At 44.7% G+C, this 23,192-nt stretch overlaps 2 protein-coding genes across 2 annotated transcripts; one reads left to right on the forward strand and one right to left on the reverse strand.

Moving 5' to 3' along the window:
- The first annotated feature begins 2,433 nt into the window (after positions 1 to 2,433).
- On the forward strand, positions 2,434 to 8,369 carry LOC124689934 (25S rRNA (cytosine-C(5))-methyltransferase NSUN5-like). The gene is made up of 13 exons (XM_047223385.1): positions 2,434 to 2,707; positions 3,677 to 3,735; positions 3,907 to 3,957; positions 4,174 to 4,306; positions 5,005 to 5,090; positions 5,232 to 5,330; positions 5,418 to 5,471; positions 5,988 to 6,132; positions 6,838 to 6,899; positions 7,031 to 7,118; positions 7,565 to 7,648; positions 7,745 to 7,906; positions 7,993 to 8,369. Exons 1-13 carry the CDS (start codon positions 2,434 to 2,436, stop codon positions 8,217 to 8,219), a joined length of 1,524 nt encoding a protein of 507 aa, XP_047079341.1. The 3' UTR covers positions 8,220 to 8,369.
- A 966-nt stretch (positions 8,370 to 9,335) lies between these two features.
- On the reverse strand, positions 9,336 to 13,068 carry LOC124692029 (protein GRAVITROPIC IN THE LIGHT 1-like). The gene is made up of 2 exons (XM_047225325.1): positions 12,852 to 13,068; positions 9,336 to 10,902 (listed from the first exon to the last, which is right to left on the reverse strand). Exon 2 carries the CDS (start codon positions 10,836 to 10,838, stop codon positions 9,579 to 9,581), a length of 1,260 nt encoding a protein of 419 aa, XP_047081281.1. The 5' UTR covers positions 10,839 to 10,902; positions 12,852 to 13,068; the 3' UTR covers positions 9,336 to 9,578.
- Between the last annotated feature and the right edge of the window lie 10,124 nt (positions 13,069 to 23,192).

Raw genomic sequence — 23,192 nt, forward strand, 5'->3', positions numbered from 1 at the left:
GCGACGGGACGATGATGAGTGAGACATTGTTCCCCTCGAAAGCCACTACACAGCTAGGGGTTGGTGGCAACAACGATGGCGACTACAACATCTCCAGCCTTGGATCGCCGCGCTGGATCCCAGTGATAATTAGGGCACAAACATGAGTAGGCACAACCTATGAATTTTCTTCGACCTTCCTGTTCTTCTTGACCACCCACAACACCTCCAAGTCCGGGTTGGTTGGTAGGCCTTCCCAAGTTGAGCCCTCCAGGTGACACTGGCATGGAACTCGATTTGTGAGGGTGATGGTTGGGATTATAGAGGAGATTGCAATATGTGTTAACGACTTGAAATTACCTATCTATGTGACATAGTTCTCATAATATTGTTGACAGAAATTCTCAATTTCGCAGGCACACCTTTTCCTCGATGCTTTGTGACTAGGATTATTGTCCTATCAGATTGGGCAAAAGCAAAAGCAACAAATCAGCTAGCGAGAAGATAGCTAACTGGGAGGAAAATTATACCAATCCGAAGATCTTGCTAACGTATCAAAACCAACATAAGCGGAGAAATCTCAGGCATGCCACATAAACTGGTAAGAACCAAAGCAACCAAAGAAAATGGCGAACGAGGACACGGTGATAGAAATTTGTGAACACAAAACCTCCCAGTACACCGTATTAAGAAAAATCATAACGAATCTTGCCAAGTTGTACCAAAAAAGGCAACCCAAAACAACCATGTGGAACAAGGGCTAGACCTTGTTCGATATTGACGGTGACGCGCAGGATTGTGGCTATATTGTTGATTGAACACCTTCATCGAGAAGTTGGCCATCGTAGCTCCCCTCACCCCCGTCGATTTATCCTCGATGGAAGATCGCTACATCCTGCTAGAATTCACTATAACAACACAACGTACATGTTACAATGATGTATGTCTCGTGCCCTAAAGGTTGTTCCCTTGCTGGCTTATAAATTAAATGGGCCATGACCTAGGGCTTGATGGTGGTAAAGACTTAATCGACTACGAAGTCCTAGTCTATGTCACGGAAGTATGATGTGTCTTGTACTTCAAGTCTTACGTTTTACGAACCTTCTGCAATCCGGCTTAGGCCTACATCTTCTAGCAACTGGGCCACCCCGCTTCATAGATATCTTCGCCACCCAAATAGGCCACCCGAGCTCACTAGGCTTGGACCCTAGCGTGATATACCCTATTCGGCATAACCCTAGCATACACCTCTGCCTCCTAATCTTTGTGTATGTAGTGGGTACATCGGATAGTATGCAATTTGATTAAGGGGCTAGTTTGTTGTCGTTGAATGTGCGCCGTGTTAAACTTATCTTTTGTAGGGTATATGTACTATAAAGATACTAGCCCCGCCCTTGCATGGGTGTGCTCTGCTCTGACTTGGGAGGTATGTTGTTTCGAGTTGGTCTCGGTGTCACGCCCTTGCAAAAGAGGATTGCGCTTCATCGACGAGTTCAAGCTCTCTTCCTATTGATGCTAGTGTAGTGTAGCTTTCTTCTCTTCCTTCTGTTGTCTTGTAAGCTGGTAACCCGAACAATTCGCTTTTTCGTTTTGTTGGTGCTTTCGCTGTAATCCTGACCGATTGATGGATTTGTTAATTCAAAATCAAGCTTTCAAGCCTTATGTTCAAAAACTATAAAGATATTGTCCGTTTTGTCAAAAATTAGATGATGTTGGAATTTCTAAGATAGAAACATTATGATGTCATACTATTGAAATATCTTTATGTCCAACCACTCTATGATAATAGATGGCCTATTTTTAGATTGTTGAGTTGTATCATCGGGTTTGTGATTCATTAAGGCTTGTTTAAAAATCTTCTATGTAACAAAATTAATAAAGCACAAGGCTTTTGTGTCTTTACGCCAGTTACATAGAAACAATAAAATAACCAAATGTATAGAAAACAATCAATTATAATAATTTAGCATATATAATCCACTTCAGTGATAGCGCGTTGTCTCTGGTGTGTAGTGGCAGATCTAGGGTTAGATTGGCTATTGATTTAATCAACAAAACATTATTTGTACTATTCTAAGACAGGATATACAATTGAATTCATATTTAAATAATTTTTTAATGTATATTTTTTTATAACAAATACCATATTTATTATCGTTCATATAAGTGGTCAAAATTTAAACACATGAAACGAGAACGCTAGTACCACATAAGAAAATAAATAAAAATAGTTTTATAAAGAATTTTACCGCACTAGCATATATATAAGCCAATTCACGAATTACTCTTTTCAGACGCGAGTGTTTGATGTTTATTTTTCAAATTGTGAAGTTTTTGACCTGATTTTGGCACGACACATAACGACAAGTACAAAATTAGCGCAGCATAGAAAAACCCAAGGCGCTTCCCTAGCAACTAAAAACCCAGCGCCCGCAAACTCGGAAGCCATCAGCCATGGCGCCGCCGCAGCCTAAGAATCGCAGCCACGTTACTGCAAAGGCCGGGCAGGTCCGGCCGCCTCCAGGCCAGCCGGGGCGGCGGATGGCGAGCCGGGACGCCGGGGAGCGCGCAGCGTTCTTCGCACGGCGCGAGGCGGCCACGGTGCTCCGGCGCGTGCTGCGCGGGGACGCCTCCAAGCGCTCAGGGGGTTCCATCAAGTCCCTCGTATTCTCGCCCTCCGTACGGAACAAGCGCGCCACCTTCGCCCTCGTCTGCCAGACCCTCAAGTGTAAGCCTCCAGCTCTCGCCCGATGCCATCTCGCGCGCTCGCGTGCCAGGTGTTCGATGGAATGCCAGTGCAGAGCCTCTTTTGGTGCATTCTCACACGGGTGTCCAATGTATTCGGTAGAAGAATGTCTCTGTGAATATATGCTGCTAAGCGTCCATATAAACTTCTCTTGAATGCTATGCCATCTCGATGCTTATTGGTTGCTGTAGTTGGTGTGTTATTTGGAGTGAGGAGTTGAAATCAATCCTAGAAACCGTAGGAAGTTGAAAGTTTAATTAGTTATACATGTGTTCATGTGCCATCATGTCTTTATAAATTGCATCTGATGTGGAATCAAAATAGTTCTTTTCTTCATGTTGAAGATGTTTTCAGTCTTTTACTACCAGAGACAAAATTCCTTTCATCCAAGCATGATCCGTCGAAGTTAAAGATTTAATACTACATCTGTTCCGGAAAATAAGGTGTATAATTTTTTTCAAGAGTCAAATGATGTCAACTTTGATCAAGTTTATAGAAAAAACTATCAATATCTATCATTCCAAATCAATGTCATGAGATACATCATGACATACATTTCCATATTATATTTATTTAATATCATAGTTCTCAATAGATTTTTCTATAAACTTGGTCAAACTCTACCTACCTCGTTTGACCTTAAGAAAAAATTATACGCCTTATAATACGGAACAGGAGTTCTATATTTCTTTGACTTTAAAGTAAATCATATATCTTTAGCTCAAGCTTCCGGAGAATCAGTATGTTACTTCATTCAATGAGAATGTACATGTTTGATCAGTATGTTACTTCATCCAATGAGAATGTACATAGCTGACAACCTGGAAATAAAACCATGTGTAGTGCTGCTTGCAGCGAGCAAGCACAAATTATCGGCTGTCGTGCTTGAACCGTCAGTTTGTGTTTTCCTGCATTAACTTCTCTGTCATGTTTGTGGTTTCCTTTAATCAGGTCTTCCAATTCTTAAGGAGGTTTTTGCATCAACTGGAGTACTATCCAGCAAATGGAAGGTAAGCCAACTGAATCTATTATTAGGATTAATTGTTTCCCTTCTTTCTATATGTTGTTTTTACCAGTCTTTTGTTGGTAGGCTTCACAACCCTTAAGTGCGAATGTATAGCACCACCCGGTAAGACAATAAGTCATGAATTGACACTACGCATTTCTTTTTTCTCTTGCAGAAACAGGAGGAATTAGTTTATGTGACTGCCTACGACATCCTCTTTGGTCAGGTATGTCAGTTACGAGGGTCGTTGGATTGACAAAAACTATTCAAACAGTTCTTGCATGGTTGCATTACTGTTTCCAACTCCAACCTTATAATTTCTACGTTCTAAGTTTTCTAAACTAATAGCTGTTCAATCGATTAATATAGTGTCATTTGAGTTCATTGTGTTTGTCCTCTTCTTCTCACTGAAAGAAAATCTGACACGATATATCATTTGTAGGAAATTGCAGTTTCTGGATCTGTTGAGCAGTTCATTTTGCTACACAAAGATACTTTTAGGACTACTCTTGGGAAAATATGTGCTAAAAGGAAGGTCAGTAGCATCAAGGACTTGATAAGCGATAAAACTACAGGTACTTCTTCTCTGTTCTCTCTGACATGTTCCCTTTGTAGAGGTTCATTGACTTCTTGTTATATGATTGCTCTGCATCCCTTATCCATCTAATGATCTTTCCCATCAAGATCAAATGCATTCATCTTATTGCACAGATTGTTTCCAGTTCAAAAAGGCTGGGTTATGGTTAATATTTGTGTACACTGCATAATTAGATTGTGTTACAGCTGTGAACTTGAATGTTTTCATATATGCAGCGTATGATGTGAGGTGTTTCTGTGAACTTAACCTGTTTCATATGCAGTGTATTTGGAGGTTCTTTTCTTGTGTCAACAATCAATACTGACTTTTCAATTCCATGCTAGGTTTTAACTTTTTAACGTTGAGTATTTCTCTGACCCCATTCCATTGCCATGCACAACCGAGTTGTTACGATAATTGACAATTTTTTGTTAACTTAGGGAGAAAGGTAGATTCTGTTTTAGGTATCCTCCGAAATACTTACTAATAAACAGTAATTTTTATATTTGGCGAACCGATTTAGTTTTCAAAATTAGGATCGGAACCGTTTCCTGGAAAGAGTTTACCACGACTGCTGCTGTGCATTTGCTTGATTTCATCATATCAGTGATAGGCCATCTTTTATAAGTAAATTAGATGCTACTAATAAAATTATATGCATGCAATTCTGTTCATTATCTGTTTTTCTTTCTGCAGTCAAACCAAAGCCGAGGTTTGTTCGTGTAAACACACTTAAGACCACTACCGGTTCTGTTATCGAAGTACTAAGTAAAATACACAAGGTACGTCATCTTTTGTCTACTATTTAGCAAACATGTTTCTCCAAGTAACAGACCTTTTGCTCAATGTTTCTTCATTACTGTCTATCACCTTCGAGCTCTACCATTCGTAGTGAGAGTTAAAATTCACCAAGTATCGTGTAGGTTGAGAAAGATGATATGGTTCCAGACATGTTGGTGCTCCCACCTGGAACTGATATGCATAAACATCCTCTGGTCACAGATGGAAAGGTGTTTTTGCAGGTGAAGCCTTGTGATTTGTAGCATTCACATTTGAAAAGAAATTTGATTAATAATATACCCCCTCTCAATTTCAACCTGTTTTCACAGGGAAAAGCAAGTTGTATGGTGGCAGTCGCATTGTGCCCTAAGGCGGGTTGGAAGGTTTGTTTATTAGTGTGCTAGTTCTTGTTGCTGATTTTTTTTTATTGGCTTGCAAACTAAAATCATTTTGCAGCCAAGAGATATGTATTTTATTTAGATTTCCATCCTCAGTGGATAAGACTTCACATATCAATGTTCTGGACTATAGTAATGCATATTTTAGTATTGACAACTTAGCAATTGTTTTGTCTTGAAGTTTCTCTACTTTATCATTTGTATCATTATTATTTGTATCAGATAAATCTGACAAATACTTCCTATGCATTATGATTACTATAGGACATAATTTGTGGGATGCAGACAGTGGTAAAATATAATAATACTGTCACCAATGAAAAGTTTAGGCTTGTCTGTTTTCCTCTTTAATATGCTTCATGACTCATAACTTATGGGATCGACCGATGAATGCTGCATTCTGATGTAGTGACTGATAAATATCACTTTAGTTCTATTACTTTATAAAGTTATAATTATATCACATCAAACCATTGATTTCCAATTGAACATTAAACTTAGGTTATTGATGCATGTGCGGCTCCAGGGAACAAAACAGTCCACCTTGCTGCACTCATGAATGGGGAAGGGAATATTATAGCCTGCGAACTTAACAAAGACAGGGCTAAGACATTGCAGCATACTGTCAGAAGATCTGGAGCAAACAGTATCCTTTCTTAAATGCTTTATTATCTCTAGTTCTACTAATCTTGCATTTTTTTCCCTTGTGCACCGTTCTTATCCTTACGTCATCCCGTCACCTTGTTGCTGTAAAATACATCGGTAAGGCATAGGCGGAGTTAATTCTCTCGCCTCACATGTCAAATAAATTTCAAAACAATTTAGAATTAAATTTGGCAACTCCAAGATGAAATATTAATAATTTGATCATGCTGCAACATCCTTTGTTTTCTTAAAAAAAACAAATGAGCCCGTAAAAATCAGGATGTTACAAATCTCCTGCCAACCCTAATAGTGAACTTTCAGTTACTTGGTTGACATTCATTCGCAAGGGTGCTCCTAAGAGGCTGAAGACCATATAGATAGGTATTCCATCTTTGATAGGGCATATGCTGCATCTATTTTTGTGGGTCGAAGTGATCCGTGCTTTCCTTTGTCTGCTGGCTATTTTATTCCGAGTTTTAATTTCCTTTTTCTGCAAACTATATATACACAAACCATTATGTCAAGACAGTTGCTCTGATATTTTTGACTTTCTATGCTGACCATAAATTTGTTTAATTATATGCAGTTTTTTACTTCCAACAACCTACCGTATGTACCTGTTCGCCATATATTGTGTGTTATGTGTTAAGTCTTGCAAAGTTCGTGGCATGATATGAGGATCAGCTTTTCTTAACCAGTTTTGTAGATGTTGAAACAGTTAATGGTGACTTTCTGGATATAGATAGCAATGATCCGTCATATGCAGAGGTCTGCAGTACTTGTGTTGCCTTTTGTTTTCCTGTAAAAGGATCAACATCAGATCATACATTTTGTAGCATTTCATTTGTCTTGCGGAACAAAGCACCCCTAATTTTGTTATGTGGTGATGATTGGTACAGGTTCGTGCTATTCTATTAGATCCCTCCTGTTCTGGATCTGGAATCTCTACAGAGAGACTTGACCACTTGCTTCCTTCGCATTCTAGAGGTAACTATAGCTTGCCAAGTCTTACACCCTATATATACTCTTCTCTTGTTCAATATAAAAACTTGCACGCTGCATGTGTTAATGATTAGCTTACTATTCTCCTAGTGCAATCAGTGTGCATACAACATACCGCATTCGAGATCACTCTAGTTTTCTCCACAAGCCATGTAAATGGGACTTCTTTCATTTTCTTGGACAAATAAGAAGGCTAAGATTTTGCTAGCATCCTTGTGTGGTCTGGCGGTCATCTGTCTTCTGTAGTTACCGCAAGAGGTTTGCTTGCTCGGTCAAATTTGAACTGAAATTGTGTACGTCGCAGTGTGGTGTTGTGAATATTTTATGGTCTACTAGTGTAAGGAGGCAAGGGAGACGATAATTTCAACGAACCATCATTATATCAAGATCTTACTGGAACATTTAGCACTGAAAGAAATCCTCTTCTGCAGATGATCAGGATGACGCAGGTTCAAGCGCAAGGATTAGGAAACTATCGGCTTTTCAGCGGAAAGCTCTCTCACATGCTCTATCATGTAAGTTCCTTCTCTATGCAGTCTGTCTAACGTTCACATTTCACTGGACAACTGTTGCACAAACTGAAGCGAAAAGCTTTCGTCCTTGTTTGCCAGTTCCCTCTGTAGAGAGATTGGTCTACAGCACCTGTTCGATACACCAGGCAGAGAACGAGGATGTCGTCAACTCCGTCCTGCCTCTAGCCACATCACTTGGTTTTGAGCTCGCCACCCCGTTCCCTCAGTGGCGCCGCCGTGGCCTTCCGGTCTTCGACGGAGGTACGTGCTCCGTACCTGAACAATTCAGCAATTCTCCTGGATGATTGATCTATGAAAGGTAAATAATACATCACCATTGTTTGCAGCTGAACATTTGCTTCGGACGGATCCTGAAGATGACCTCGAGGGATTCTTCATAGCGCTGTTTGTGAGGAAAGCAGCAGCCGATGAATCTTCAGCAGAGCCTAGCAAAGACGGTGTGTTGGGAGCGAAAAGGAAACGAGTTTGTACAACAAGAAACAACGGGCTCAGGGCGTTCAGCTCCCTGAGATTGTCTAGGATGGACGCGCTCTGCTCCATCTGGCGTCTCTAGAGATGTTGCCCTAGGATCCCCGAGTGATTCTGTTTTGTTAGCGATAGCTGAAGGAAGCAGTTGTTGAACTTCTAACTTAGTTTTGGGGTTCCTCTGTAAGGTTGGATTATGAACCAAGGCAAAGGTGCATTCTACTATTATTGCGGACCAATTTACATCGAAATACCAATGTTTATTACTATCGTTGCGTGTTTCTATTACTATCGGTGCGCGCATGAACACAAGCCCCTACTTACTCACTTACACTTACCTCCCAGATCACCTTTCCTCCCGAACTTGTCCAGATCAGCTACACTCAAATATTGCTCTTTCCACATTTGTTAGTATTAAAATTATAAGCTTACGCGAGCGATGATTCTGTACGAGTATGCATGGAATGTTAAATAAGGAGACTTTGTTTTACAAGATCAGCTTATCATCTCCAGGTTCAAAACATATGGCTCCGAGTCACAAAACTGACAGGAACTATCAATGCCATAATAAGAGTATAAACTTTTTTTTATTGCGAATGAAAAATAGTATAAACTTGTTCTAGCCAAAAACAAGCCTGCAAGCATCCTATCTTAAAAAGCAGACCATCGAGATGAACAGAGCACACATAAACTTCGACCAAAAATCGCAGGCACACACCATCAATCAGCTAAGGGTGATGTTACACCAGTTCACAATACTGACCATGATAGTTTTCCCTTGCAGACATAGCCATAAGATGTTCACAAACCCCACCACGACTTCAAAATAAGTGCAACAACCATTACGACATTAAACGCAGACATAGTTGAAACTGATTGTGACCTTAAAATTCAGTTAGTTTAGAGGGTAGCCCACTTAATTCAGATTAGGTTGTTCATAATCCAGTGCATACAGAGTGCTGACATGGAGGTGGTGAGGTGGAAGGGTTTTGCTTTAAGTGTGTGCTCGGCAAGGTGGAAATATTCTAGTATCAATTAACCCATCCAGCAAAATCAAATCTCTCAAAATATATGACCACTCATACTCCGTGTTCTTCCGTCTCCAAATCAATTTGCTGCAACCTGCATGTCCAGTCCGTCTCGGAATATAGCCATATAAAGCCAGATTAGGCATAAAAATGAGGACCTGAATGCCAGCTTTCAAGATGTACAATCATCATATAGACAGTCACTTCCCCATAACACTGCCATATAGACCAAACGTTGGGACAGGATTACATTACAAAACAGAGAGAAAGACATTATATAGTCCTCTAATGATAAAAATCATAGTACTATTTTTCTCCCACAAAGGTGTTGCTACCACACAAGACATACAAAGTTGCCCACCTTAATGACCTCACAGGATGTGAAACGCCCCGAATCTTCTGAAGCAACCGCAACATTTTTACTCGGTACATTTGACATCAGAAAGGTAGACTCTGCACTGTATGACGCTAGCCCCGATCAGGAAACCAGGCATCACCATCAAGTCAACCTTAGGCCTCTCGGCACTTTCATCCAAGACGATGTTCTTCACAACACTTTCCATGTGAATCTCCGAGAACTCGCTTCCCTTCTTCACCTGGAAAACCCTGACCTTTGGATCAAAAGAGTACGCCAGCCTGTGCAACAACCATATAGACTTCGCCAGCTTGAGAAATGCCTGATAGAAAGGTGTCCTTGGATGGCCACCGCTCATGACATAGTTTCTCTGATCCATGTTGCCGAAGAAAGAACCTTCCATCTTCGGGTGCACAAGCAATAGGTATTTGCTTCTGCAGAACTTCCCAAACACTGAGTCTGGGTTTTGGCTCAATACATCCAAAGGATCCATGGCCCGGACTGCGAGGAATTGATGGAAGAAAGCCTCGTTAGAAACAGTGGCATTAGCAGCCTTGATGGAAAAGCTCTCTTCATGGAAACCGCTGAACATTCTTTGGCAGATGTAGGACTCGAACGCGTACTTCTTGTGAGCTCTCCTCGAGTACACTACATCAGGTTCAATTGCATCAGCAGCAGCGTCAAGATCCCATCCTGCAGCTTTCATCATGTTGATCAAGGGCTTTGAGAAATCATGTATTGATTGGTACGCATTATCAGCAGTAGATGTAAATAGACTTGGTGTCAGCTCAACGGAGAAGTAGTTCTCTTCTTCATCAGATTCCTCGGATTCCTTGTTAAGTAGTCCCCTTTGTTTCAGTTTTTTCTCCAGTTTTGATTTCCGATGTTTGGCCTCATCGGTTTGCTGCTGTAAATGGGTAATCTCGGTATCTCTGTTCTGGATCTGCGACTGGAACTTCTTTACCATGACCTCATATGTCTTTAACAAGTTCTGCTGCTCCTGTATTTCATTAAGCAAGCGTGAATCTTGAGGTGATGCTGCTACTGGCTTAGGATTTTTCTCTCTGTACGTATGCTTGAGTTCTGAAAGCCTTGTGAGCTCATCTATGACAAGCCTATCAGCAGTTTGTATCTTGTCTGGGTCATATGGGGTGTGAGCTTCCTGCAGCTGAATGTATGCAGCCTTTAAAGAGGATATGTTATTGAATATACTTCCAATCATACTGCCCACATTCTGATTCATATTTTCATCAATGGGTTGAGGATAAACTTTCTGGCTATTATTGTCATAATTTTGTGACTCCTTGGAGCCTGGCCGGATCATTACTTCTTGCCCTCAGGATCAACCAAGATAGTTGTCTTCCGTCAATGTGAAAATTGGCATCCACCTGCAAAAGCAACTACAAGTAAGATATAAATTACATAAATGGCCATAGCAGGGTCCTAGTGGGACAGCTAGTGATAATCCAATGGCTAATCAGCCTCCCGAGGTGAACGCTATCAACTGCACTACAGAAGATTTATTTAAAGTCATATGGTCCAGGGAACTAAAAGTATCTGTAATTACAATGCAGGTAGCCATATGGGAAAAGCCCTGGTGACATTACATACCAATCATAATCTCACCACACCTATGGCCTATCAACCCTTGCCTCTTTACAGGTCCCTAGCCCAGATTAAAAAGCTTAACCATCAAATATCCTACACTAATGGTGATGATTACGTTGATTGCCCTCTAAGCAAGAACCATGTGAAGCCTAATCACACCTTGCTTTCCTCCCAAGTATTGGCTATAGAAGGCGCATAGTTTATCAATCTTGATATAAAATAAACAGAGAAAGTCTATTTTCTAAACTCTACTGGAATTTTCCCCTCGTGTACCAACCTTCTACTGCAAACTCTATACAGTAAATATCATCTTTTTAGCAAAGCCCACAGAAAACAAACTCATAAAACATGTTACTTCTACAATATGACACACATGTTGGAATACCCACGAGAAAAGGCTACCATGTTTGTTGCCGACTTAAACACTGTGTGATCTGTGTAGCGTTAGTATAAATTGTTAGGTTGACTTGAAACTGGGAGTCGATGTTGACATTCTTAGTTATCAGTCTGTTCCGAATTATAAATTATTCTAAATTTTTCTAAATTGAATGTATCTAGACGCATTTCAGTGTGTCCGTGCACTCATTTCAGTCCGTATGTAGTCCACACTGAAGTATCCAATGCATTTTATAACTCAGAACGGAGGGGGGTAGTAACTAAGAGTCTCTTGATGCCTTATAATTATTATTTTTAACTATTTTAGTATGGAATAGTCCAAAATAGGCAGCATCACATATCTACGGTCTACCCAACATCAGTATGCCATCAAAGCATTAGCGATACCAACCCCTGCAGCACCAAAATGTCCTGATACGGACGTGTACGATGTATCGCCGTCAAATCAGCATCTCTTTTTTTGCGGGTACCGAAATGTCCCCCCTAAAAGACATGTATCGTTCTCAAATGAGCATATATGTCATCAAAGCAATAGCAATACCAACCACCCCGCAGCACCGAAATGTCCCCATACGGACATGTATTGCTCTCAAATGAGCTTCCTAGAATTAGTGGGGTGCATTCATACATGATAGGTCAATGTGACATCCGTATGGCGTCTGGCTCGATACTGTGAGATGAGTTTATGTTCCTGTCCACTAAATCCGCCAAGCCTTGACTAGACTGGTTCCCACTTCCCCAAGAAAACCCCGTGTCCGTATTCTCCTGAATACTTGGAAGAAGGCGGTTAGGGCTTCTGCACGCCGGCATCTGCAACCGGCAGAATCGATGCCGACAACCTCATCTTCCCTGTAATTGCCCGGATTCTCACTCTTCCCACATGGATTCGACCTCTGCCCCACATCAGGCCTTCCATAAATTCCCTCTGGTCCGCAAAATGTTGGTCGCATAGCCCTAAAACCTATGTTTATGGCCTATGTGCAATGGGCGAGTGCTATTAAAATATGGTGTGCAATTGTAACCGCAGCTGATTAGAGCAATTTGTGTCATCGCAGTGACAGATACATCCCAAGTTAAATTGTCTTGCTTTGAAGAAAAGAACTAAGTATGTATGAGTATGGTTGTTTGTTTTCCATCATAATTTCCTCTTCTCAAACTCATTTGCGCCACCTCTCTCTAACAAAAGGTAAAATAATTTGCTAGCAAAAGTAAAGCATATCACTTTCAGCAAACCGAAAGAGACCCAACATAGCGTTCATGAATCTGTTCTTGGCAGCATAAATGTAAGGATGGTAAGAGAGACAAAGTTAGCGGCATAAAGAATCACTCTTACCAGCAAACTACCGCTGCTCCAGGCGGGCCGCCGATCTAGACGCGGAGATCCGGGCCTTCTGCCCGCGGTTAGCAGGCGGTCCGGGAGGAGAAGCAGACGGGAAAGAGCGCGGTGGGGACGCGGCCAGGTCCGGCGAGGGCAAGGGGCGAAGTGTGGAGGAGGCGAACTCTGCTCGGGAGCTCGCGAGAAGCAGAGGGGACTGGTAGGTGAGGGGATGGGACGGGCAGAAGGGTTGAGAGTGAGACTTGAGAGGAGTTACCGTGTATAAATGGAGTTCATCAAAAATTGTAAATCAAACTTTTTAGGTGAGTAGTCTGTAGTCTTTGTATTTTTCTTATGCTTTTTTAAATATTTTCCCTTGTAATTTTATTTTTATTTTATAGTTTAGATGATGGAAGGTTTTGACGAGACACCTACTAGTGAAGCTCATTTTTTCTGGCATACACTAGGGAAATCAGCCTACTGCTAATTGTAAAACATTATCCCACTTTGGAGCTGTCCAATGAATTTGAATGAGCAAATTCCGCACTTTGGTCTTTGCGTTAGCAATTTTCTAAAGTATGTAGCATTGATCTTTAACATTTTTCCTATAGTTTGCTAAAATCACGAAAGTATGCTGCAAAAAAATTCTAAATGTAACGTTTTTCTATGTGTGTGTACCATTTAAAAAAAAATCATATCAATTTGCAAACATTTCTCAGCAAGACATCCAATATTTTTGCCTAACTTATCCAATATTACACGATCACATATGTAACATTGGTGCAATCTCACACAAAAGTCATTGTAGCTATTTGCCCATACTAATATAACAAAACGATGGACCCATATTGCAAAACACAACATTGTGTCGACAAAAACCTCAGAAACTTCCTTTGTCATCGTCCATGGAGACACCATGCACCATGCCCGATTTAAGCTCATGGGCAAAGAATCCATCGCATGGTATACCTGTGTAGTAGCCAGATCAGGTGAATCCCCAACCCATACACCTGTGGGATGTCCCGACTTCTCTAAGTATGGCGTGTGGGAACTGATTGAGCTCCATGGCAAGCTTGTCGGTGTTGGGTCGAGAAGCTTCCCGTGAGGGCGCGGGTGCTTTGCTCCATGGTTGCACACTGAACATATGGCGACATGCGGCTAGCATGGGTGCGAGTGCGAGGCGGGGTTGGCAGTCAGTTCACGGTGGCATGAGTGTGCGGCGGGAACACAACCAGAGCTGAGGACGGGAGGCCTACGAGCTGGCGACACAAGCGCGCGGTAGAAACCGACCGTAGCGATGATGTTTACGCACGCTTCTATTCCTGTAGACAGTGTTGGGCCTCCAAGAGCAGAGGTTCGTAGAACAGCAGCAAGTTTCCCTTAAGTGAATCACCCAAGGTTTATCGAACTCAGGGAGGTAGAGGTCAAAGATATCCCTCTCAAGCAAGCCTCGCAATTAAGATACAAGAAGTCTCTTGTGTCTCCAACACACCTAATACACTTGTCGGATGTATAGGTGCACTAGTTCGGCGAAGAGATAGTGAAATACAAGTAATATGGATGATTATAAGTAGTAATTGCAATCTGAAATAAAAATGGCAGCAAGCGAACATGTAGCGAGAACTTGTTGGAAACGGTGTTTCAATGCTTAGAAACAAGGCACGGGGATCATACTTTCACTAGTGGACACTCTCAACAATGATCACATAATTGAATAAATAAATGCTACTCTCAAACACTCTCTTATTGGATAACAAACACCATTCATTGTGTAGGGCTGCAAAAGCACACCTCAAGCCGGAGTAAATAAGCTCCACAACGTCATAAATGAATCACACACGATGCGCACACTGTCACCATCACACCGTGGAGAGTGACTCCGGAGTTCATATTAAAGTAACCTCTAGAGTGCATAATAGACAAGAGTAACATCTACATATTCAACTAGATTACAAAGCTCATGATCACATAAAGATCACACCATGGGAGAGAGAGATGAACCACATAGCTACCGGTAGAGCCCTCATCCTCGCGGGAGAACTACTCCCTCCTCATCATGGGAGTCAGCAGCGGCGATGAAGATGGCGGTGGTGTCGATGGAGATGACTCCGGGGGCAATTCCCCGTCCCGGCGGCGTGCCAGAACAGAGATTCTGTCCCCCGAAACTTGTCATCGATGGCGGCGGCGCTGCGGAACTCTTCGTGGAATATGACCGATATCTTTAGGGTTTTCGCATCTGGGAGAATATATAGGCGGAAGGGCGGCCTCAGAGGGGCCCCAGGGTGCCCTCCCCACCTGGAGGCGCGGCCAGGGGTGGGCCCACGCAATGGTATGGGGTGGGGGCCCCTTGGCCCCCCTCTGGCCCTTCTCTGGCTCTCTGGGTCCGTCTCGATAAAATATTGACTTCTATCTTCATGGGGTCCAATTCCGAGAATATTTCCTGTGTAGAATTTCTGAAACCAAAAACAGCAGAAAACAGGAACTGGCGCTTCGACATCTTGTTAATAGGTTAGTCCCGGAAAATGCATAAAAGTGATATAAAGTATGAATAAAACATGTAGGTATTGTCATAAAACTAGCATGGAACATAAGAAATTATAGACACGTTGGAGACGTATCAAGCATCCCCAAGCTTAGTTCCTACTCGCCCTCAAGTAGGTAAACGACAAAAAGAATAATTTCTGAAGTGACATGCTACCAACATAATCTTGATCAATACTATTGTAAATCATATGAGATGAATGAAGTGACTCAAAGCAATGGTCTATAGTTTGCTAACAAAAAGATAATGACTAAACAACCGAATCATATAGCAAAAACTTTTCATGAATAGTACTTTCAAGACAAGCATCAAAAAGTCTTGCATAAGAGTTAACTCATAAAGCAATAGATTCTTAATAGAAGGTTTTGAAGCAACACAAAGGAAGATTTAAGTTTCAAGCAATTGCTTTCAACTTTCAACATGTATATCTCATGGATAATTGTCAACACAAAGTAATATGATGAGTGCAATAAGCACGCATGTAAGAATCAATGCACACGAGTTGACACAAGTGTTTGCTTCTAAGATAGAAAGAAGTAGGTAAACCGACTCAACATAAAGTAAAAGAAAGGCCCTTCGCAGAGGGAAGCGAGGATTAAATCATGTGCTAGAGCTTTTCAAGTTTTGAAATCATATAGAGAGCATAAAAGTAAAGTTTTGAGAGGTGTTTGTTGTTGTCAGCGAATGGTAGTGGGCACTCTAACCCCCTTGTCAAACAGACTATCAAAGAGCGGCTCCCATGAAGGACGTTATCTCTACCAGCAAGGTAGATCATCCCTCTTCTCTTTTGTTTACACATGTACTTTAGTTTTATTTATGGATGACACTTCTCCCAACCTTTTTCTTTCACAAGCCATGGCTAACCGAATCCTTGGGTGCCTTCCAATATTTCACATACCATGGAGGAGTGTCTATTTGCAAAATTAAGTTGCTTACTGATGAATCAGGGCAAAACATGTGAAGACAATTATTAATGAAAGTTAATTAATTGGGGCTGGGAACCCCGTTGCCAGCTCTTTTTGCAAAATTATTGGATAAGAGGATGTGCCACTAGTCCATTGGTGAAAGTCTGCCCAACAAGATTGAAAGATAAAACACCACATACTTCCTCATGAGCTATAAAACATTGACACAAATAAGAGATAATAACTTTTGAATTGTTTAAAGGTAGCACATGAAGTATTTATTTGGAATGGCAGAAAAATACCACATAGTAGGTAGTTATGGTGGACACAAATGGCATAGGTTTTGGCTCAAGGTTTTGGATGCACGAGAAGCATTCCCTCTCAGTAAAGGCTTTGGCTAGCAAGGTTGTTTGAAGCAACACAAGTATAAACCGATACAACAAAACTTACATAAGAACATACGCAAGCATTATAAGACTCTACGCTTGTCTTCCTTGTTGCTCAAACACTTTTACCGAGAAAGTATCTAGACCTTAGAGAGACCAATCATGCAAACCAAATTTCAACAAGCTCTACGGTAGTTCTCCACTAATAGGTTTAAACTACATGATGCAAGAGCTTAAACATGATCTACTTGAGAGATCAAAACAATTGCCAAGTATCAAATTATTCAAGACAATATACCAACTACCACATGAAGCATTTTCTGTTTCCAACCAAATAGCAAGAAACTCTCAAAAAAAAATATAAGTGAAGTAAGAGAGTACTCCCTCCGATCCTAAATAAGTGTCCGACCGGTAATGCAAATTGTATTTTACAATTAAACCCTTGCAAAATTGACTTTATCTAACAATCTATGGAGGTTGTGGCGCAATCAACTCCACTCCATGGATCTTGGATGTGTCAGCGCCGCTCCACTCCGAGGACCTGCCATAGCCGGCGGAGAGCCGCATCGGGGGACCACCCGTCGCCATACAAACCGGCCATCGTGCTCCGGCGCGCCGCCCCGGCCCGTCCCTGCCAAAGTTGAGGAGGTCCATGGGCGCCACCAACAGCTTCGATCTCTTCTGCGATGACAACGCACGGTCGGGGCTCCGCCCGCTTCCCTACAACATACCCGACTTCCTGATGGGCTCCTGCATCCAGCGCCTCTGGAACAACACGCGCAGATCGAGGCTGGCGGGTGCAGCGCCGTCCACCCTATGACAACCCGTCGGCATCCAACGCCGATGTCGAGTCCATGCCGACCGTAGTCGTCGCCGCGCATCACGTCGGAGCCGACTCCCGCGACTCGCCGTCGAGCTGGGCACCGAGGCTCGGGAGATGCCCTATGGCCACTGGGGCAGTGGGGCGGAGGCTGGCAGAGGAGGGGATCGAATGTTGTGTGCGGTTGCGGGTTGGAGACGAAGACGTAGAGCTGTAGTGCGGGTTGAGTAAAAAGAAAACACGAGGATGTTTTCGTAAAATGTCCCATCCGACAATTTTTTCGGATCGGAGGGAGTACTTTCTATAAAATAACTAATAGCTCTGAACAAGAGATACATGAAAACCAAGAGCTAGAAGCTACATAGTGCGAAAACTGAATACTCAACAAATATAAGTGAAGAATAGGAGTATTCAAATGAAAAAGCGGAGCGTGTCTCTTTCCCAAACAAGATAGATAAGATCCAATTTATTCAGAGAACTAAGATAACAAAACGAAAATAAAAGCACACAGACGCTCCAAGTAAAGCACCTAAGATGTGACGGAATTAAAATATAGTTTCATTAGAGGTGACCTGATAAGTTGTTGATGAAGAAGGGGATGCGTTGGGAATCCCCAAGCTTAGATGCTTGAGTCTTCTTGAAATATGCAGGGATGAACCACGGGGGCATCCCCAAGCTTAGACTTTTCACTCTTCTTGATAATATTATATCATCCTCCTCTCTTGATCCTTGAAAACTTCCTTCACACCAAACTCAAAGCAATCTCATTAGAGAGTTTGTCGTTGCCTAATCGACGGTACCTCGGAGGAGGGATCCTCACGAGGGGGAGAAGAAGTAGGGGCCATAGGGCGGAGTGCACACGGGACGGTGGTACGCGAGTTACCCAGCTTCGGAACACCTGCACGATGACAGGGCCTACTCGCTGCATGTCCGGAATTATGCGGGCGCTTTCGCGTTGTTACAATGAGTTGTGGTTGTGCCTCTAGGGCTCCCGGGATCCGGCTTATAAAGGCGCACGGATCTAGGGTTTACATGGAGAGTCCTAGCCGGATTACGGATGCAGCCTAGCTACGGTACAATATCTTGCCGTGCACGTCACGGATCCGCCTTCCACATACGTCGTATCTGGATCCGGGTTCCTCATGGGCCTCCATGGATCCGGGTTACTCCTAACATCGGTACGGATCCGGCTTACGATCTCGGGCTGGACTTCTTCCTTCATGATCAACGACAAGACTCGGGCCGCCCGATGGGCCACATGCCTCATCACCGTTCGTGGGCCACCCGGGCTTGCCGGATCTAGGCACTGTCGATAGTACACCCATGAAGTATACCCACAACAGTAGCCCCCCGAGTTCTCCGAGTTTCACCTGCAGTTTCCGCCTTGCTGGTCCAACATGATCTCCGGCAAACGTTGGTAACGCGGAGAAACTTGAAGAGCTCCAACTTCGCATTTTCTTCTTTTTCCGAAATGCTCCCATCCTGCGGGACTTCATCCATCGACGTTCCAAAGAACATTTCCGGGTTACTCCCTGCTCGCAAATGAGAGTCAACTTATCCTCACGCAATCACCGGAATCTTAAAAGACTCAACCGTTCCGCCAATTCCGGCGCCATTTTCGCGCGATTTGTGCGGTAACTTATCTCTAGCCATTTTACTGTTAGGGTTTGGGACACGTGTCACGCATCCAACGGCGCGACGCTTGCGTTCCGACCACAGGATGCGGAGCACGAATCTCGTCCCTCAGCCTATAAATATCCGCCGTCGACCCTTTACCCCTCATTCACCCCCCTTCTCACCTCTGCCGAGCGCCGCCCGTGAACTCTTCCTCCGCCGTGCCGAAACCTGCCGGAATAGTTGCCGGAGCATCACCGGAGCGAGCTCACCACCGCAGTGTTCTTCGTGTTCTTAACTCCGGCGAGCCACCGCGCGAAAAACTCGTCGCCGGCGACTCCGACCACCGCATACGCCATTACGGTAAGTCTTCGAGCTTCACTTTCGCACCGTAGTTGGTAGGGATGAATTTGGGGAAGATGACGTTGGATCCGACTAAATTACGTTTTCCGCCACTGCTTTTGTCTTCAGATGTCTTCTGTGACTCCGCCTCCAACCTCCGAGCCCATCATGGCAACTCCCATCTCCTCCGCCCCGCCACCCTTCGCTCCGGTCCACTGGATCCCCTTAAGGATTCCGGCAAAGATACCGAAGGAACCTCGCTAACCCGGAGAAAACCTCCGGGAAGAAAAGGCGGAACAAAGGCGGAAGAAATCGCCGCCGAGGAAATCCAAAGCTCGTCGGCGAGACGCGGAAGCCAAAGGGAAATGGTGGCCCTGCACCACCACCGACATGGAGCTGAAGAACACTGGAGACGAAGGTTTTCGCTCCCCGGAAGGCGGCGAACGGTTCCGGGTTCCCCGGCTCCAGCCCCACGGGATGGCGAGATGGTGGTAACGAAGGCGCCGGTGGAGCGAGGCTTCTCGTTTCCGCCATCGGATTTCTTCTCGGAAATCCCGAAGGCATACGGGCTTCAACCCCACAACATATCGCCGAACGGCATCCTGGCGATTAGCAACCACGTCTCTCTGCGAGGGCCACCTCCGGGTAACTCCCGAGCTTCCCCTCTTCCAATACTATTTTTCTGTCAAGAAGGAGAAGATCCGCCAGACTTCCGAGTTGGCGACTTGCGGATCCGTCACCTTTATAATCCGTCCGGGCCGCGTCTACCCCCCGACCGATCGCCACGAATCCGCGAGGTACTGGTCCGGGGGCTTCTTCTACTTGAAGGACGTCTCCGACCCCGCGAGTGAAAAGAAGCTGCCACCTTTCAAGAATTGCCCCGCCACCGAGCTTCCGTCATGGACGCACTGCCCCCACTTCTCCGACTCGCCTCAAGCCGACCCGCGGCGTCAGGGCGGATCCGCAAGCTCACGGAGGAGGGGCTGACGGGGAAGGATTTAACCATTTCCTGGTTCACCAAGCGGATCCAGCCGCTGCAACACAGGGACCGCCTGATGTTTGAATACACAGGGCGCGACGATCCAATGCGCGCCACCAAAGACAATCTCTCCACCGACGCCATCGACAAGAGGATCCGGGTCCTCATCAAGATCCCACGTGAACTCCATGTTCACGTATGCAACAAAGACATCCACGCGAATGGATCCGGAACCGCGGTAAGTTGTCTTGACTTTGGTCTATTGTTTTTCTTCAAACTTTTTTGTCTGTGTTTAACTTTGCATTAGCTCGAGGCGCTTGAGGAAAATGAACTCGGAACTCTCCTCCGAGTCCCATCCACCGGTAACGCGGATCCGGAAGCCGCATCGGAGGCGGAAGCTCCTGAAGCCCCACGCCCTGTTAAGAGGAAGAAGCCGGCTCCTTCCATCCCCCATGCGAAACGCCCCCGCGAAGTGCTTAGCCCTGCGGCTACCCGGAAAGCGGAGGCGGAAAAGAAGCGCCTTTCGCTGATTAACACCAGCAACAAAGGGCAGCACTGCCATCCAGCATTTCTTCAAGCCTTCCGGGTAAGCGCCTACTTCCGAGATCCAAGTTCTGGTTTCACGCTCGCTCTTACACTTATGTTTTTATGTTATTTCTGAAGCTCCGGAATCCAGCCCCCCAAGGTCCCAAGGGTCTCGAAGAAAAGGGCCTGGCCATCTCCGGCTTCTTTTCCTATTACTCCTGAGGTTGAAGTTCCGCCCAAGGCTTCATCCGCCTCCAAGCCGGATCCAAAGGATATCATCAACATTGATGACCTTCCTGAAGATCCCACTCATCATGGCGACTCCGCCAAGGGGACCTCCTCACCCGTTCCTCCGCCAGATCAGCCAAGCTCCGCTTTCGCGGGGCCCACTGGAGAAGAACAAGAGCAAAAGGCTAAGCTCCTCCAAGTTACCAACGCAACCCGAGTCAACCTCCAACCAACTCCGTCCCTCCAAAAGCTTACCCTTGCACAACGTCACGCGGAAGTCTCCGCCATGCTGAACAAGGTATGGGGAAAACCGGACGAGGAGGTGCGTGAACTCGCCGACCTGGAGGACAGCCTGAAGGATTTTTTCGCCAAGCACAAGGAAGTGCGGCAGGTAATACTAGCCCCCAAGCATTGGGTGATATAGTTCCGTGTAACATGTATTAGCCGATGCTTTCCCAAAATGTACTGTTAGTCGGAAATTTTGAAATTTGTATCCCAAGACTTTGAAATCTTCGTCAGCCCCCCAGATTTTAATATCCGACTAACTCTCTGCTGCTTCGCAGACCACGCGGAAACTGCACGAAGATCTTCGCGTGCATGTGCTTGGAACAAATCGCGGAAATTGAGGGGCTGCGCCGGCACGCGGAAAATAGCAAAAAAGATATCCAGCTGCTTGAGACCCGCCTTCGAGGTACGAGATCCGGGTCTTCACTTTTTGTGCTTGACATAGTTGTTCGGGATGCATAATATGTGCAACTTTACGCCTTCGAAGAAACTGCCAAGCACTCCTCGTTCGATGAGCTTTCCGCCAAGGTCAAGGTGCTTGAGGCGGAAAACGAGTCCCTCAAAACCTTCATTCAAGAATCCTCTAGTAAGGAGACTGAGGCGAGGAAAGAGCTCTCCGAGAAGCATGCCCGCGACCTGGCGGAGCTGATTGACAAACTGGAGAAAAGCCAGGGCCGCGTGCTCTCCGTGATATCCAAGAACAGAGTTACGGAGGAGGAGGCGGAGGCCATTGACAAACTTATCTTCCGTAAGCATTTTTCCGTGTCGTTGCTCCGACCATCTTGTATGATTTCTCTCTAACGGAACTGAACCTCTTTCTTCCACAGCAAGCCTTGGCTTTGAATGGTCAAAAGAGTCAAACCTTAAGAGGACGGAGGCATACGATGAAGCGCGGATTTCAATTGACGCGTTATTTGAAGCTCTGTCGCGGAATCGCCACGGCTCGTCTCCGAAGAAGGCCAAGACCACGGTCATCGATACGATGACCAAACTTATGCGGCAGGTGCCGGATTTCATCAAGGGCGGCAGAAGTCTTCGGCACGCGGAGCCGCCTCCCTAGTCTTGGCCACCTGCAAGGCTCACTTCCCCTCGCTCAACCCGGCGGATGTTGCACGCGGAGCCCCCAAGGATTCCGACATGGGCGCCCTCCTCGCGGAAACCGAAGGCTATGAGCAGGCTGTTTGTCAGGCGAGTGGATCACTCGTTACGGTATAACAAGCACGATCTGCCCGAAGGATTTTCCGATGCAGAGGAAGAAGCGGGTGAGCCGGAGTATTACGGGGAAGGATCCGGGTCAAGCGGCGAGCATTCCGGAGGAAACTCTGGTGACGACTCCGAAGCCGGATCTGGTGACAGCGACGATGGCTCCACCTACCAGCAATCAGAAGAGGAGGACTCCGAATAGAGTTCCTGTTTTAGACAATGAAACAAATTGCATCATTTTGGCCCCAGAGAGGGTTTGTAATAAGACTTAAATTCTGAAGTAGCTAGGAACGAAACGATTATGCATGGGGCGGAAACACTTATCCTGCTATCCGTTAGTGTTATGTGCATGTTTCGTCTTATGTCGGAAAGCAAGTGCTGACTTCATTATTTTCCGGCTTACTCGCTTGACCTTCCACGAGCCGGAAAACCTTAGCCGGAAACGCTCGCCAGCGGCGACGAAGCCCAATGGAAATCCGTCAATAACCGCAGAAACATGCCCCCAAGCATAGGTGCCGGAAATCGCTACT

This window comes from Lolium rigidum, chromosome 2, assembly GCF_022539505.1.
Source record: "Lolium rigidum isolate FL_2022 chromosome 2, APGP_CSIRO_Lrig_0.1, whole genome shotgun sequence".
Lineage (NCBI taxonomy): Eukaryota > Viridiplantae > Streptophyta > Magnoliopsida > Poales > Poaceae > Lolium > Lolium rigidum.

Coding starts and splice junctions, on each gene's coding strand:
- LOC124692029 (XM_047225325.1), bottom strand. CDS start 10,838: ATGATCCGGCCAGGCTCCAAGGAGTCACAAAATTATGACAATAATAGC.
- LOC124689934 (XM_047223385.1), top strand. CDS start 2,434: ATGGCGCCGCCGCAGCCTAAGAATCGCAGCCACGTTACTGCAAAGGCC. Junction 2,708..3,676: donor CGTCTGCCAGACCCTCAAGT/GTAAGCCTCCAG, acceptor TCCTTTAATCAG/GTCTTCCAATTCTTAAGGAG. Junction 3,736..3,906: donor TACTATCCAGCAAATGGAAG/GTAAGCCAACTG, acceptor TTTCTCTTGCAG/AAACAGGAGGAATTAGTTTA.